The sequence below is a fragment of the Nyctereutes procyonoides genome, unplaced genomic scaffold (genome assembly GCF_905146905.1).
Source record: "Nyctereutes procyonoides isolate TBG_1078 unplaced genomic scaffold, NYPRO_anot_genome, whole genome shotgun sequence".
In the NCBI taxonomy this organism is placed as follows: domain Eukaryota; kingdom Metazoa; phylum Chordata; class Mammalia; order Carnivora; family Canidae; genus Nyctereutes; species Nyctereutes procyonoides.
This window is the reverse complement of record NW_026575141.1, coordinates 19,026,829-19,042,968: the sequence shown is the minus strand read 5'-3', so window position 1 is coordinate 19,042,968 and position 16,140 is coordinate 19,026,829. Positions and strand designations below refer to the sequence as shown.

Genomic DNA, 16,140 nt, shown 5'->3' with positions numbered 1-16,140 from the left:
TATGTTTAAATTCTGGGTCTTGAGGGAAAATTTGCCTTCTTTTCTTTGTCACTAGAAATGTCTTTAGAGGGTATTCTGATGCCCCAGGATGTTTTCTGTTTCATTTGCCCAAGACTTTGCTAGAGCCTTCTGAGAAATGGTTGGAAGGTGGAGTCGGGTGGATGTGGAGGGCACAAGAATACACACACACACACACACACAGGCCGCGTCGTGTGCTCATTCAATCAACATTTTGTGGTATCCATTCTTAGGCACCAGCATATTTAGTAGGTTGGCTTTAATAGGTACTTCTCTTTTTGACTTTTAGTGGTTTTGTTATGTTATATAAAATTTGTCATGCTATTTATTTAGTTTGCTTTATTTTCTCCGCCTTTGGGAACTTAAAGCAAGATGTTTTAAACATAGTTGTAATTTTTAAAAAATATTAATGTCTATGAATCCCCTTTTTCCATTCTATGTAAACACAAGCCTACTTAAATAACTCAGGTGGAGAATGGAATGTGAGTTGTTGGATTTTTGCTGTTGTTTACACAAGACATTGGTGCACAGTAGGAGGTGGTATTCATTTTGATGAGGAATAATTACAATAATGCTATTGAGACAAATGCCTCAAATTGACTTTATGGAACACAGCCTAATTAACTTTTAGCCTTAATGGGATGTTAGCAATAGTAAGGATGATCACGTTTCCCTTTTAAGCAGGTATCAATTATGCTGAATTGAGTCGGCTGTAAGCCACTCACAGCGGCTTCTAGGCCTTCTTCAAGATATGGAGAAGCCAGAGTCAAAGATTAGATGACTCAGGGATTACTGATTGTTTCCAGCTGCAACTTGTAGGGCATTCACTTACATTTGATTCCTTTTTATAATGGTAAATGGAAAAACATCCCAGTGTCCTGCATGGGATGATTTTGACTTTGTAGCCAGAATGCAAGTGCTGAACATATATTAGATTAAAATGGTTATGGTGGATAATTATCTCAGGGCTTTGCCTTTGTGTTCCCCTCCAGGTCCAGATTCAAAGGAATTAATGGATGTATCATGATAGACTTCATATGAATGTCAGTGAAATGCCAGTTTTGATGTCTACTATTGGTTACTCCCCACCCCTTCAAATGTTTTGTTTGCTTGCTTTGAACTCTTTTGTGAATGCAGGTTTAGCTTCAAACCCTTACCCAAATGCTTTGTTTGCTTCCTTGGGGCTCTTTTCTGTAGGCAGGAACTTCTTAAAGATAAATAAGAAAACTTAATTTCCTACTATCTTCTGGGCTCTTGATTTGTTGAGCATGCACCCACCTTTCTGCTCTAGGGCAGGGCTCAGAATTAGGCAGCAACCCCCTGGTTGGTGCCAAGGTTGTGAAAGCAGATGCTTAGCTGCTTGAGATGTGAAAGTCCTGCCTGGGTGCATGCTACTACCTGTCACCTTATGAGGAAGAGGAGCAGCCATAGGGACAGCTGAGAAGTGTTTGTGTTTTCAGGGAACCACAGCCAACTCAAGTCTTAGATTCGTGAGTTACCAATACTTACGTATGTACATGTGATTGTGACTGGTGAGCAGAGCCATTCTCTACAAGGTCAGATTTCTTTTTTCTTCACTTAATGAGTGTTTTACTGTATCTAAGTGAGTGTGAATTTGTTATAAGCCACCACGTAAATGTGAGGACTTACTCACATGTTCATCTGCGTACTGTCTGGACAAGCTGCCCACTCTCTGAGGCAGTGCTGGTGGTGGGCACTCCTTGAATGCTATGCTGGTATGTTGTTTTCTGTGCTTTGGTTTTAAACTCATAAAGTGGTGAATCAATTTGATGTTCTTTGAGCTAAAATTGCCTTACTTAAACTTTACCTGTAAATGATCGTTGAAGCAAGAAGCAGCGATACAAAGCCTCCTTCCTAGAGTCCTGTTCCTAGTTGATAGAGGAAGGATTTCAGAAGTGAGTGGGACTGCAGCCCTGTCACCCCCTCATTGATTCTGCTGCTCTATTTACTGCTGTTTATCTCCAGGTCTGTCATCCTCTCTTAACTGCATGAGTGGTGTGTATGTGTGAATTTGAGTACAGTTTTATATGGGGGTGTATATGTATATTTTAAAATATTGTATTTCTACACACCTCTATTCTAATTTTAAGGTTGCTAGTTGAAAAATGGATTTTCAGTATACTGAAGGTTGCTAGTTGAAAAATGGATTTTCAGTATACTGAACTTTTTAGAAAACAATTTGGAGAAATATTCTGTATCTGATGTAACTCCTGTTCATAAATGGTATTAATTTAAACTCTCCACCCTGTGTGGAAGTATTTCTTGTGCTGTGATTATTACTTGCTTGAGACAAACCACCCAATTGAGCAAATGTTTGCTGAACATGCAGGGTTTGTCCAGAGGCCTTGTGCAAAGGGCCAAGAGGTACAGAGATGACTTTTTAGAAACTTAGAATGTACAAATCTAGGGGTTGTTTCTGTGTTTATCCATCTGAAGACTTAGAAGGAACAGCTGCAAACAGGTGTGTATACACTCCAAGGCTGCTCTCTTGTAGCAAAAACCCTCAGGAGTTTGCAGCATAGACTTTTGTAGCAGCTGTAAAGCTGAAACCAACATTTAGAGTGTGGTTAGGGCAGCCATCCGAAGTACAGACTTAAAGGACCAGATAATCAGCATAAGTAGACCTACTTAACTATCCCATTTTACAGACGAGAAACTAAGGCCTCTCACTTTCACATCTCTTAGCAGTATCTCATTTATAATTTTGATTTGTGTTCCCCCATTGACTAATGATAACAAGCATCTTTTCATGTGCTTATTGGTCATTTGTATATCCTCTTGGGAGACATGTCTATTCAGATCCATTTCTAATTTATTATTGTGTGGAGGAGGACCCAAAAAGAGTACACAGAAACTATCTAGAGCTTAGGTTCTTCTGTAAGATCATAGACATGTGAGGGATTCAAAAATACTCTGCTGTTGCCATTTTATTACATTATCTCCAGGGCCAAGGCTATGGAGAGTTAGTGTCTGTTCCTAGAAGGGGCTGTGCTTCTGAATGGGGGTGTACAGTCATGCTTTGCTGGGCTTGAGAATTCCTGACCCCAACCCATTTATTGCCAAGTATAACAAAAAAGGCCTTTAGTATGGTTGTGTGTTACTGTCATTTCCAGTTACTTTTTGATGATGATTTATAACCATAGGTATATATTTCACACGTAATTATTATAATTTTAAAATAATATACACATAGGAGATTATAGTTGCGCCACACTCAGAATAGGATAGTCTAGGATGGCTAACAAATGCAATATATGTGTTAACTAGAAACCTGTTGTTATCAATTACCTCTCACTTAGCATTTCTGGCTTAGAAAGTGCTTCTATTCATATTTGTCCTTATGATCATCTTAGATGTTAAGCAATTGCTATTTCTGTATGAAAGATGAGCACACAGAGGCTTGGTGTAGTTTTCTGGACTTGTTCAAGGTGATATAGGTGAAACTGAAGTTGACTAATTTTCCTAAATCTCTAGCAATGTTTTACAAATTTTGTGTAAAATTTTTCTGCAGTGATGATTTTTTAAATTTATTCATGAGAGACAGAGAGAGAGGGGGAGAGGCAGAGACACAGGCAGGGGGAGAAGCAGGTTCCATGCAGGGAGCCCGATGTGGGACTTGATCCCAGTACTCCAGGATCACACCCTGAGCCGAAGGCAGATGCTTAACTGCTGAGCCACCCAGGTGTCCCACTGCAGTGATTATTTTAAAAGGCAGTGTCCTGAGTCTCTGCCTCTCAAGATCTGGTGCAGTAGGTCTGGATAGGGCCTATGAAACTGCCTTTCAAACAAGCATTCCTGAATTGTGATGTTCCACATTGTCCAAGGGGGCCACACATTGAGAAACACTTGCTTAGACTACAAAACTCTTGACTATTTAAAAGCACAGAATCGGGTCTTCAGGTTTTCATCCCAGTGTTGATGAGAAGCTTTGACAGGCAGACATGATCAGACTTGTGTTCCAGAAAGATCACTGTGGCTATTGTATGGAAAATCCTGTGGAGTGGGATCTCACTGAGGATAGGGAATACCGATTTATCACTTTCTAATCTAAGAGAGAAACAACACTGGCCTGGGTTGGATTATAATGGTGATGAGTCAAAGCAACTGGATTCAAGAGGTGAAGGGATAGGCCTTGACCAGGCTTGGTGATTTAACAGAATGGAGACAGTGAGGGATAAGGTAAAACTCAGAGTTTACATGTTTTTTTTTAGGTGAGTTTTAGGTTCAGGCAAGTGGGAGGATGTTGATAGGTTACTGAAATGGGGAGCATGGAGGAGGTGGGTCTTTCCAGGGGCCTGCAGAGCAGTGCTTTGCATATAATCACTCTTTGCACATGTGTTGTTGCTGGATTTTTTCCACCTTTTCTCAGTTCCTTGGAGTTAGGATGATACTATAGGAGCCCCACCTATGGGCCCACAGACTTGGGCATTCCCAAGGAATTCTCTTCCTCATTTTATGGAGCCAGGAAATTTCTTGTTTCCAAAGGCCTTCCTCCTCTTGCTTTGGGAAGAGGAATCATCAAGAAATCAGCAATGCTCTGAATTCAGGAAGAGTTTGGGTTGTTTTAGTTACCCAAGAAACAGGATTGCTGACTTGGGAGGGAATGGGGCTAAAAATCCTCTCAAAATGTCTTCTCCCCAAATTGAGTTTAAGAATGGAGACCCGAACATGAAGGTGTCGTTCTTTTACCATAACTTTATTTAGGTTCCCCTTTTGTCAGAAGGAGATGAGTCATAGTTGACAGAGCTGGGAGTAGCACCTGGGAATCAGAGCTAGGTTTCGGTACTCTAGCTGGATACACATTGGCAAGGATCATGACAGTCCTATTGGTAGCCAAAGCATGTTCATGCTAATAATGCAACCAAGTAATTTTGGTTCTTTTTGTGAAGTGAAACTGACCATTATTTTGGCTTGTGGGTCAACATGGCATAATATCTGGTCTAGTCTTTTCAGTGTAAAGTAGGCATTTTGATTATTCAGGTTCTGAGCCCTAGAGAGTAGATCTCTGAAAGCTCCTGTTCATGGGTGCTGGTGGTCGTTACATGTCACTCTATGGGCCAGAGATTCACTGTTCCTAGTCAGCTGTGCTCTAGTCTTAATCACCATCACTTGTGGTTTGCTGCTCTATTTGTCTTGCCATCCTGGTAGAAGACAAAACTTTCAACACAAAACAGAAATTGTTCCTCCCTCGCCCACCACCACCGAACAAAGGGAAACATAACCTTTAGCCATGACAACATCAAATTCTTAAGCTTTGGAATTGATAGAACACTTCAAATGTGAACAAAAAACAATCACTTGTAGTAGAACTCACTGAAGCCATGATTGTTTAAACACGTTAGTGGATGACTAACAAGGTCCTTGTTTAGAATGGAATAACTCAAGCCATTTGTACCTCCTCTTTGTCCCTCACCTTGCCATCTGTATTAGTTAAAATATCTAGACCGTGGATCTGTAGTAGCCAGAAACCATGATTATATTTGCATTTTTAACATGTGAGTGCTTTTTATGTTGATCTTTAAGTTGGACCAGATGGAGTCTGCAGTACAGCTTTGGTAGTGTTTCATAAATATAGTACCAACTTGATATTCCAAAATGAAATGAAAAGTAGCTAATGTTGTTTGCCTTCAGCTCTTCTAAGAGATTAGAGTATACTTCGTGCTCAGCTGGAAACCATTGCTAGTTTAGTGATAGGTGACCAGAAATGTGGTCAGATGCCCGTCATTCGGAGAATTAGATGCAGGACACATTTCATTCACATTGTACTTTCTACTCTCTGGGCAGAGGAAATCAGAATTTATCGTGCTGTTGTGTCCATGGTGTTCGTCAGCTTGCTGTTTTGTTGAGCAGCCTGGTGTGCAGGCTTTTACAGTAACATCCTGGTAAAAATGAGCACTCCGTACAGCATCTCCCCAGCTGCTACCCACTGTGAAGTTTAACATTAAATCAGAAGGGCAAGGAAATCAAGATGGAAATCTTTGTGCTTGGTTTCTGCCAAGGTGTTACTGTGCATGCAGGGCCACATGCAATGCTGCTTCTAAAGACTCTTTTAATTAAAGGCCCCACCCAGTGAATTGGGTATGAAATTTTACCCTGAATTCTGAAAGTTCTGCATGGGTGGAATATGGGGAGCATAGACAAATGTTAAGAATGGGAACTACTTAGCTCTCTACCAATTCCTTTGCTGAGTTCTGTTTTTAACTCTTTCATAATATGTGGATCTTTAGTTTAACTAGATTTTTTTTCCCTCCAAATTAGCACAGGATTATGAAAATGAAATGTGGATACTTATATGTTAAATAGGATACAAGTTCTGATATTTGATGTAATACAGAATTTATTTGAAGTAGAGATAAATGTGATACCATATTTTTAAAGCAAATCTTTTAATCTTTGTTCCTTGTTTTGGTAAATCATCACCTGCATTTTCCCCAGAATTCTTCTACCAGGATTCCCAAAAAAGAATTCTTTTGAGTCATATTCTTACTGATACCTCCCTGCTTTTATTAAAGGTTTAGGTATTTTTTTAAATTTCAAAACTGTAAAAAACACAAAACATACAAACTAGCCAGGGGTCCTTTTTGGTGTTCTTGGCTTTATAATATAAATCATCTGGATCTGCTGCTTGTTTTGAAGGTCTATTGGTCTATTTTGTTTTGTTTTGTTTTGTTTTTGTTCTGATAAATTGTCCTCGGGCTGAAGCACAAACTTGCATGTCTGAATAGAAGTGGAGAGAATTTTTGCATTCAAAATATACCCACTTGAAAATTGGAGATTATTAAGGAAATGACAGGCCTGGAACTATTAGAAGCATGAATGTTAGACCTGAAGTGGTGTAACCCCCCTCTATATGTTTATTTCTGTACAGCTAGCAATTTGGGAGAGTTTGATTTTTTTCTTTCCCTCCAGCAATCTGAATGGGTGTGTTGAAGTAGTTGGAAACGGCTGCAGTAAAAGCCTATTCCATTAATCATCATGCACCAGAATAGCAGGAACAGAAAACCGTTCACTGGCAAATAAGAAAGAGAAATTGGGCCTCCTTTCATGTGCTTGAGCAGAACTGCCTGCAAGATAGCCGTACTGCTCCTTGCTCAGTGACCTTCTGGCCTCCGGTGAGGGCTGCCCTTTCCCCTTAGACTTCACTGTCCCCATCAGCAGCACTTAGCCAGCATCCCATCACCTAGCACTGATGAGAGCTGAGCTCCCTTTGCAGGGCTGTGCCATCTTCCCAGCTCTCTGGGTTTCCCACTAGGTCCCAGGTTCTCAGTATTATTTCTGTAGTAACACCTTTTCAGATACCCGTTCCATTTTTTGTCACCTGGTTGCTCTTTTTGTGTTCTATGGGACAATCTCATCTAATTCTACAACTGTTACTTTCTCCTTCTGGTTTTTGTTAGGCCTCCCTCCTGAAAGGAACAGAGAGTCCATGTATGTTAAGATTGTGACTCCAGAGTTGGACCATCCAGGTGCATTTCCAGTTTCATTCTTAGCATCATGTGACCCTGCGCCACTCTTTGCCTCATTTTCCCATCTACAAAAGGGAGGTGATGTTAGGGCCCATCCTATAAGGCTATTGGGAGGATTCAAATAGATGAAACAGGAAAACACACAATATGGCCTGCAGCGGAACACTTAATAATACTTAGTAAATGTTAGCCTTTGGTCCCCCCCCCCCGCCCCGCCCCAGGTCCTGCTCCATTTCCCACATTTACATTTCTGCCTGTACCTCTGGCTTTCTTTTGTTGATAGTTCAACTTCTGTTTATGATTTAAGCCCATCTCACTTTCAAGTTTCTCATCGTGGTCAGCTATCTCATCTCTTTCCCCTTTCCCCTTAGGTGTTCTTCATGGTGGATTCTTCTATCTCCCTCATCATCGAAGGGGAGAATTCTTTGAGATATATCTTGCTCCATTTTCATATACAAGTCATCACCAAAACTTCCTAAAATCTCTTATCCAGATATCTGTTACAATAATCATTTTACTTATGATTTTACCCAAGGCAGCATCAGCTAGTGGTTAAAAAATACCAGTTTTGGAATCAGTACCTCTGATAGATCCTAGCTCTGCCACTTCCTGGGTGTGTGACTTTGGACTACTTAATTAACCTCCCAGAACTTCAGATACCTCTCTAGAAGATGAAGATAGTATTACTTCACAGAATTATTGTGAGGCTTAGATGAAGTACCAATTTTTAAGTTCTTGGCATAGCCCCTGGCCTGTATATAGTAAGTGCTGTAGGGTTCAGCCGTTAACTGTTTGCTATGGGATCTGGTCTTTATCTCTCCTTTCCTGTGGCTGGTTCAGAATGACTCAGCAGAACCCCTCTTCCTTACTAGGTGATTTTTTAAAGACTCAAAGAACTTACACTGAAAGGGTCTTTAGAGGATTTCAAACCATTCACCTCAACAAAAATCAAAGCTCCCCCACTTAGTAAGTGCCTGTCATGCATGATGTCTAGTTTTTACAACCCTCTATGGTAGATGCTGTAGGGGCTCTAAGATGCATATTCCCCTAATCCTCCTAGGAGTGTCATGACTGATATTTGAGCTCTGTTCATTACTGTTCCAAACTTCAGATTTTTGTCATAATACATATTGCTTCCATAACTCCATGTATTAAAATAAATAAAATAAGGTTGACATATGTTCCTCAGCACAGATATTGCCAGTGACTGGGAACCTGCTACTTTGCAGTGTAGCCTGTTTCATTGCTGAATAGCTGTATAAGTTAAAGACTTCTGTGTTTTGTGCTAAAACCTGATCTCTGTATTTTTTTCATTGATTTTTTTTTTAAAAGAAATATAGAGAACTGGTCTAACTTTTTTTTTAACCGGATAGTCCTTTAAATATTTGAATATAACTCTTGCTTCTTCCATTGTCCTGTCCTCCTCTGCTCATTTTGTAAATGATCATTATTTTACATATGGCCTACGTCGTGCATATCAAATGCTCTCTGTTCCTGGGTTCAGGTCTAGAAATCATCGGGGTCTAGGCTCTGTGAGTATGCATTAGGTTTTCCTTATATAGCTTTAGAAGTGCCAGTGAAGAGATTTGATTTTAAGTCACTTTGCCATCAATAGCAAGCCTGAATATTTATTTCAAGTCATTCATTCTCAACTTAAGTATTTATAGAGTATCTATGTGTAGGCTCCCTCTGGCCTCCTTATTTGTCTCTTAGTCTCTTGGGTTTCTTTTCTTTTTTTTCTTTTTTAATTTTTTTATTTATTTATGACAGTCACACAGAGAGAGAGAGAGAGAGGCAGAAACATAGGCAGAGGGAGAAGCAGGCTCCATGCACCGGGAGCCCGATGTGGGACTCGATCCTGGGTCTCCAGGATGGCGCCCTGGGCCAAAGGCAGGCGCCAAATCACTGCGCCACCCAGGGATCCCCTCTCTTGGGTTTCTAAGTGAGCAAGGCCAGGAGAAGAAGGCCTTTAGATTTGGTTGTTTTTCTCCATGGTCTCTGCTCTTGGTGGAAGAACAATCCTAGCCCTTGGAGCATGTCCAAGACATTTTCATTAAGGAAAAAAATCTCAGAAATTTCATTGTCTTATGAAAACAGACAACAAAAAATCTAGAGCATTAAGAATAGTTTAAAAGCAAACTTGAATTTTTGTCTTTTCATAGTTATTAAGATTCCTAAGAGTCAAATATATTTTGGTGTCAGATTCCTGACAGTCATGTAATCCAGGCTCCCCAGGCGCTGTGCTGAAGTGTTAGGGGCATTGTCAGTGGACTGGACTGCCTGGGTTTGCATTCTAGCTTCTTTGCTTCTTAAAAGACCTAGGTTTCCTCAACTGCCATAATGAAGTTAATAACAGTGCCAAGCTCATAGGGTTGCTGTGAGCAGGAAGTGAGTTTAAACTGTAAAATGTTTTAGAACAGTACCTGGTGCATAGTATATGTTCACTAAACGTTGTTAACACGGTTGTTGAATTGGTGGAAGTAATAGCTTATTTCTTCACCCAGAAGAAGAAACAGTCGTGACATAAACAGATGTTTTTCTCAAGGCAACCCACATCTTCAGTAAACTGCATTTAGTTTGAGGAATCACTTAATATTTTCACTCTATCCTACCTAGAGAATGATGTACAGTTAGCTTCTTATTTTTCATGGAATTTATGGTATCCCCAATCTTTCAGAGCTGTTGGAAATGTATTCTAAAGTTGTTCGTCGTTAGAGTAAAAAGTGCTTCATGTTCTGTGATCAAGGGATCCCTGCTAGTAAATGTTTAATCCTGAAGTGTAGGCACAGAAATGGGTAGTGATACCATCCCTATTACAGTTGTATCTCTTGTTCTGCCATGTGAGCATCCACCCCCACTTTGATGTCTATTCCCAGTTTGAAATTCTGAACAAGTTGGTCTTAGTGTTCTGAGGAGATGAGGTGGCCAGGAATTCTGAGGGAGTGGGGTAGCCAGGGTGAGTGATGCCATTTTTGGTATTCTGGTCTGAGGATCCCTAAGACTCTAGTTGAGTTATATAGTAGAGGAAATGGTACCTAACTGAACACACCTTCTACTGTTGTTGAGAGTAATCTTGCCTTACAATAGCTTTAGCAGTGGGTCTGGCAATTCGAAGGAGACTGTGTTCATTTACTTTCAATTGAATACATACTGTGGTCATTTTTCACTACAGGGTGTTTAACAGTTGGTTTCTTTCTCTTAAATTGGAGGCACTTATACAGAGAACCCCTTTTTGTGCAGTAGAGTATGATTTGTTCATTCAATTGGTTTTATAGAATACTTGTGACTGAAGACTATGACTATTGTTTATTGAGTGCCTAGTATATCTGAGGCATCCCGCCTATGCCAGTAGAGGGATAAGCAGGACATAGTCTCTTTTCCCTGGCAAGGTAGGGAAAAGACAGGAATATGAACAACTGCTTGAAATAAGATAGAATAAGACAAGTCTTACAATTGAGGGGCAAGCAGGGAGCCACATGATCAGATCAGTTATTTTCAGGTAAGAGACCTACTTCTATTTACTTAAGTGGTGGCATTTGAGCTAAGACTGGAGGAAGTGGTAGGATTTCAGGAACGAGAGAAAGAGGCTGAAGTCTACACCAGGCGGAGAGAGGAGTGTGGACAAGGTTAGGACTTGTGGAGGATCTGGAAGGACTGGGCATGCGTAAAAGTAGGTCCTTATAAGGTCCTTGGGTTTGGTGATGTGTAATAGCATGGCCTTTACAAGATACCCACATAGATATATTTGAGCAGTTATGATTTCTGGTCCAGCAGACAGAAGCCTTCCATTTAAGTGGGAGAAGCCCCAGGGAGATAAAGGTCCCAGAACAGGCTTTGGGCAGGGACAGGCTGGATCAAAACCAGTAGATGCTGCAACTGAGAAGAAGCTTTTGAAAAGGATAAGAACTCTGATTCTTACTATAATATTGCCTTTTTTTTTTTTTTAAGATTTTATTCATTCATGAGAGACACAGAGAGACAGAGGCAGAGACACAGGCAGAGGGAGAAGCAGGCTCCATGCAGGAAGCCAGATGAGGGATTCAATCCCTGAACCCGGGATCACACCTTGAGGCAAAGGCAGACACTCAACTGCTGAGCCACCCAGGTGTCCTCTTACTATAATATTGTCTTAAAATTTTTTTTTAATGTAGACATTTTCAAACTCTACAAAAGTAGGAAAGTATATTATGCTATGACCCACTGTGTCCCCATCATGCAACTTGAATTATTACTATTTTATCAAGCTTCCTTTACCTCCCAACTTTCTAGGGGAAGAGAAGGGAGTTGGAGTACTGTCGAGCATGATCAGACTTGTGTCATTTCTGGTGTGCTTTAGTTTGTATTGCTTCATAGGGATGATTTGTTTTTACACTACTCTAAAAAACTAGTTGAGGGGCATACTATACTACTGTCTTGCCAGAGTTTAAAAAAATGGTTATTCTCTGTATCAGCTAATTAAACTTCTTTTTGTTGAAATAATTTGGAGTCCTTGCAGTGCTTTTTAATTCCATAGAGATTAGATCTCACTCTGAGGGCCCATTTGGGAAATGGGCAGGGGCACGAGGAAGAGAATAAAATGCCCTCTCTAGGAGGGATACTTCTACTACATGGCACATGATGGGTTTTGATGGGAGGCTGTTTATTTTGTATATGCACTTACTCCCTGTGAATAGCAACAGAAATCTAAATTGGGCTTCCTGTCTTTAGATCATGTGAATTAGAACAGCATACTGCTGCAGTTTTGCCACTTCTGACCCACATACCATCCAATTCCTCATTCTGGAGCAGTGGTCCTCATCCGGGACCTGTGGCCCTCCCCAGACATAGTTTTGATTGTCATGTTCTTGGGAGTGAAGGGGTTACCATCATCTAGTGCAAAGAGAGAGGGGAGGGGTGCACAGGACAGCTCCCCATAACAAAAGCTTAACCTGCCCAAAATACCAGTAGTATCAAGGCTGTATGTTAAAGGAATAGCATATTCCAGAGGAGAACCACCCTTTTCAGTTTGTTATATCACATGTTTGTGTACCCGGTTACCAATAAGAATTTTTCTGTCTTTGGAGAGAGCTCAATGTCCCTATAGATGCTTTTCATTGGATTATCTCCATTACCTAACTTGGGTTTGGCCATAACTTTGGGCCTACCAAACTTTTTTCTAGTTTTTATTTTCTTTGTTTCCTTATACTCTAGCAGAACATGGAAGTGATTGGTTTCTCCAGGTAGAAGATTTAAGGTAGAATGCATTTTCCAAGATATGTTCACTGGTCTAAGCAAAGAGTTCTGTCTTTGGAAGAAGAGAATAGCTTGAGGGTGTTATTTAACAAGCTGGTAATGCTTGTTAAATCAAGATGGGATCTGTATTTCTTCACGCTGATTTGATATTGAGCAGTCTTTTGTAGTAATTGAGAAACATAAATTATTTCACTTTTGATTATTTGTAGGAAATACAGTTGGAGCATGCAAAGCAAGCCTTTGTGCAGAGGGACAATGCCAGGACAGGAAAAGTTACAGCCATTGACTTCCGAGACATCATGGTCACCATCCGCCCCCACGTCTTGACGCCTTTTGTAGAAGAATGTCTAGTAGCTGTAAGTTGTAACTTGCTGTAAAGAAGCAGTTTATTTTACCTGGCAAAGGTTCAGTAAACAAGGGATTAGAAGAACAATTGTTAAAAATTATGTAGAGTTTTTTTCAGTTGAAAACACTAGCATTGTCTTAATGTGATCCCATATATTACCATTATAGACAGAGTAAGGTTCTGCTAGCTTGTATGTATTAACTGTTTTTAAAAAGAAAAACAAATTTATGATTTCATATTAATTTTGCTATATATTTTGAGGTATGTCAGATGCTGATCTTCACTTTCATCTATGAGGCAAAATTCTTTTTAAAAAATAGTGAGTGCACATATATTTCTTTGGTCAGCAGAAGAGAGACTCTAGACCTTAGATTCCCTCATTCATTCAACATTTGTGTGTTGAGAGAATAATGACACACGTGATGGGCGGAACCCAGTTGTCCTTTCTCATGACTTCTGTCCCAGTGGGGGCTCAGCCACTCTTCTTACCTCCTAGGCCTAGAAGGTGTCCCAGGACATTCTTTGCTGGAGGTTCCCAAGCCTTGGTCACAAAGCGTAAGAATCACCAGGGATACTTACTAAAAATACAGATAACTAGGGTTTCTTCCAGGCCTATGGACTTATCACCTACAGATGGTGAGGTCCTAGAATCTCATTTCTGAAGCTTCCCAGGTAATTCTAACGATCATACCCTTATATAGTGGATTTGCTAGTCCTCGGAGAAGACTTTTGCAGTGTTTTCACCATGCTCTTCGTGCCCCAAAAAGCTTACCATTGGCAGGAACTCAGTTTTTCACTTTCTTTTTTTTTTTGGAGGCATGCAATTCTGACAGGCCTTTTCACTCTGCACTGTGTTCATCTAGCTCCTTTTCTTGCCTTCTGCTGCCCTTCCTTACTCCATTTTAAACTCCGTGTCAGCTATTTTAAATGATTGCTAAATGGAGATTTATATGGTTGTTACCTTATAAAGAAGTGCTTTCCAAATACAAATATTTTACCTTGTTAGGAAAGGATAGAATTTGAAACCCCAAGTTGAAGTTCCATTCATAATGGACGTGCTATCTGTTCCCTTGCCCCCTGTGAAGAAATATGGCTTCTTACAAATTCTGATTATCAGAATTCTGACCAGTCTTAACTCCCATCAAAGCACATGACATCTCATAATTTTACCATAATATGCTTGTTTGCTAGAAATTCAACCAAGGTAAAGTCTGTACTTAAATGATTATTTATTGCTAGTTCTAAGTAACATGACAAATCATGATATTAATGTTAGATTGACCACTTTTCATACTGTTTGTGTTGGTATAATATAGTTTTTTACATGTATAAGCACACACACGTGTGCACGTATATGGTATAGCTGTGCATGTCTAAGCCCCTCAGAATTGCTCATTAGATGAAATAAACAAACTTATAAAACATTTCCAATTGAAATTTGAACTCTCTAAATTACTACTGGTCCTGTTGTTATAATCCTACACATGCATTTATTTAGTCTTCTAGGACTTGTGTGTGTAGAATATAAGCTCTGGTCATGATTAGTTGCAGTTACTTTTAAAATTCATTTATAGCTTTTTTTTTTTTTTGATGTGAAAGAAAAATACTTATGGCCATTTCTTTTTATACATGCATTCTTGATTACTTCCAAAATGAGCATTTGATATATGTACTTCTGAATCTTCTTCATTCTATAAATCCTTTGTTTATTGTTCTTCTCCCCTCTCTTATTTTCAACTTATTTGAGGCTGCTGGAGGTACTACGTCCCATCAAGTTAGTTTCTCCTATTTTAATGGATTTAATTCACTCCTTAACAACATGGAACTCATTAGAAAGATCTACAGCACTCTGGCTGGCAACAGGAAAGATGTAGAGGTGACTAAGGGTGAGTGAAAATAAATCTGAATTTTTGCCTGCTAGTATTGTGGTGTATTATTATTAGAGTGAAGAAGGCAACCTAAGAGTTTACAGTATAGATTTCTCTATCCCATTGACACATATTAAGCATGTGGTACATGTGTGTTCTCCATCCTTTGATCAGACAAACAAAAGCAAATAAAACAGTCTTCAGCAAGTTTTAAATAAACTGAAGACAGCCTTTGAATTAGGGAACCAGGTAAAATTTCTTAACTGTTTTCAAATCATGCTAAGACCTGAGCTAAATCGGCAGCCTGTAAAGGGGCCTTCAGAAGTACATGAGGAATTCCTGACAACCTCAGAACAAGATATCATTATTTTAATGGGTTTAAAAAAAAAAAAAAAAACAATCCTCTTAAGAATTCCACAGCTTCATTAATATAACCTCCCAGGACCAATGCATGTGAAGTTTCGTATCTGCTTCCTGGTTTTCTCGAACCTGCAATTTGAATAATGTCCTGTGTCATTTATTCCAAGCCTTCAGATGAGACGCCAGTCTTTTAAAGTCAATGTTAAAGAAACTATTCTGCACACTCCTTCCAGACAAAAGAGTTGCAAAAATTCTTACATTTGGGTTTACTTGAATTCTATGACTGATAATAAAGTTTTGTGATGTTCTCTCATTACAGCGCCTTGAGTTAATGCTGCGTTTAGTGGCTATTCCTTCTTGAATCTTTCCCTTTTAACTCTTTTTCCATACAGAGGAGTTTGTTCTGGCAGCTCAGAAATTTGGTCAGGTTACACCCATGGAAGTTGACATCTTGTTTCAGTTAGCAGATTTATATGAGCCACGGGGGTAAGTTGGCCTTTTTTTTTTTTTTTTCCTAATTAGCTTAATAAAAGAGGTTAGGGGGTGGGGGTAGGAGGAGGGCAGCACACTAGGAGAAAAAGAAGCCAAATTAAAGAGGACTCTGAAATACAGGAACAAAAAAGGGAACGTTTTCAAATTCCATAATGCACATATTAATAAACTTATATTTTGTTGTTGCTTGTGGTGCTTTTTTTTCTCCTCCAGACGTATGACCTTAGCAGACATCGAACGAATTGCTCCACTGGAAGAGGGAACTTTGCCCTTCAACTTGGCTGAGGCCCAGAGGCAGGTGGGCAAACGGAACAGGGAACAAACTTGCTTTCTAATG

At 39.7% G+C, this 16,140-nt stretch overlaps 1 protein-coding gene across 3 annotated transcripts in view; it reads left to right on the top strand.

The window, feature by feature from the left end:
* The window catches only part of SLC25A13 (solute carrier family 25 member 13), a 185,258-nt gene that overhangs the window by 95,705 nt on the left and 73,413 nt on the right, over positions 1-16,140 (top strand). For all 3 annotated transcript variants that reach the window (XM_055307442.1, XM_055307441.1, XM_055307443.1), the window contains 4 exons: positions 12,947-13,093; positions 14,831-14,969; positions 15,704-15,797; positions 16,017-16,101. In XM_055307442.1, coding sequence (XP_055163417.1) covers positions 12,947-13,093; positions 14,831-14,969; positions 15,704-15,797; positions 16,017-16,101 — 465 coding nt within the window. The remainder of the gene's footprint in view (positions 1-12,946; positions 13,094-14,830; positions 14,970-15,703; positions 15,798-16,016; positions 16,102-16,140) is intronic.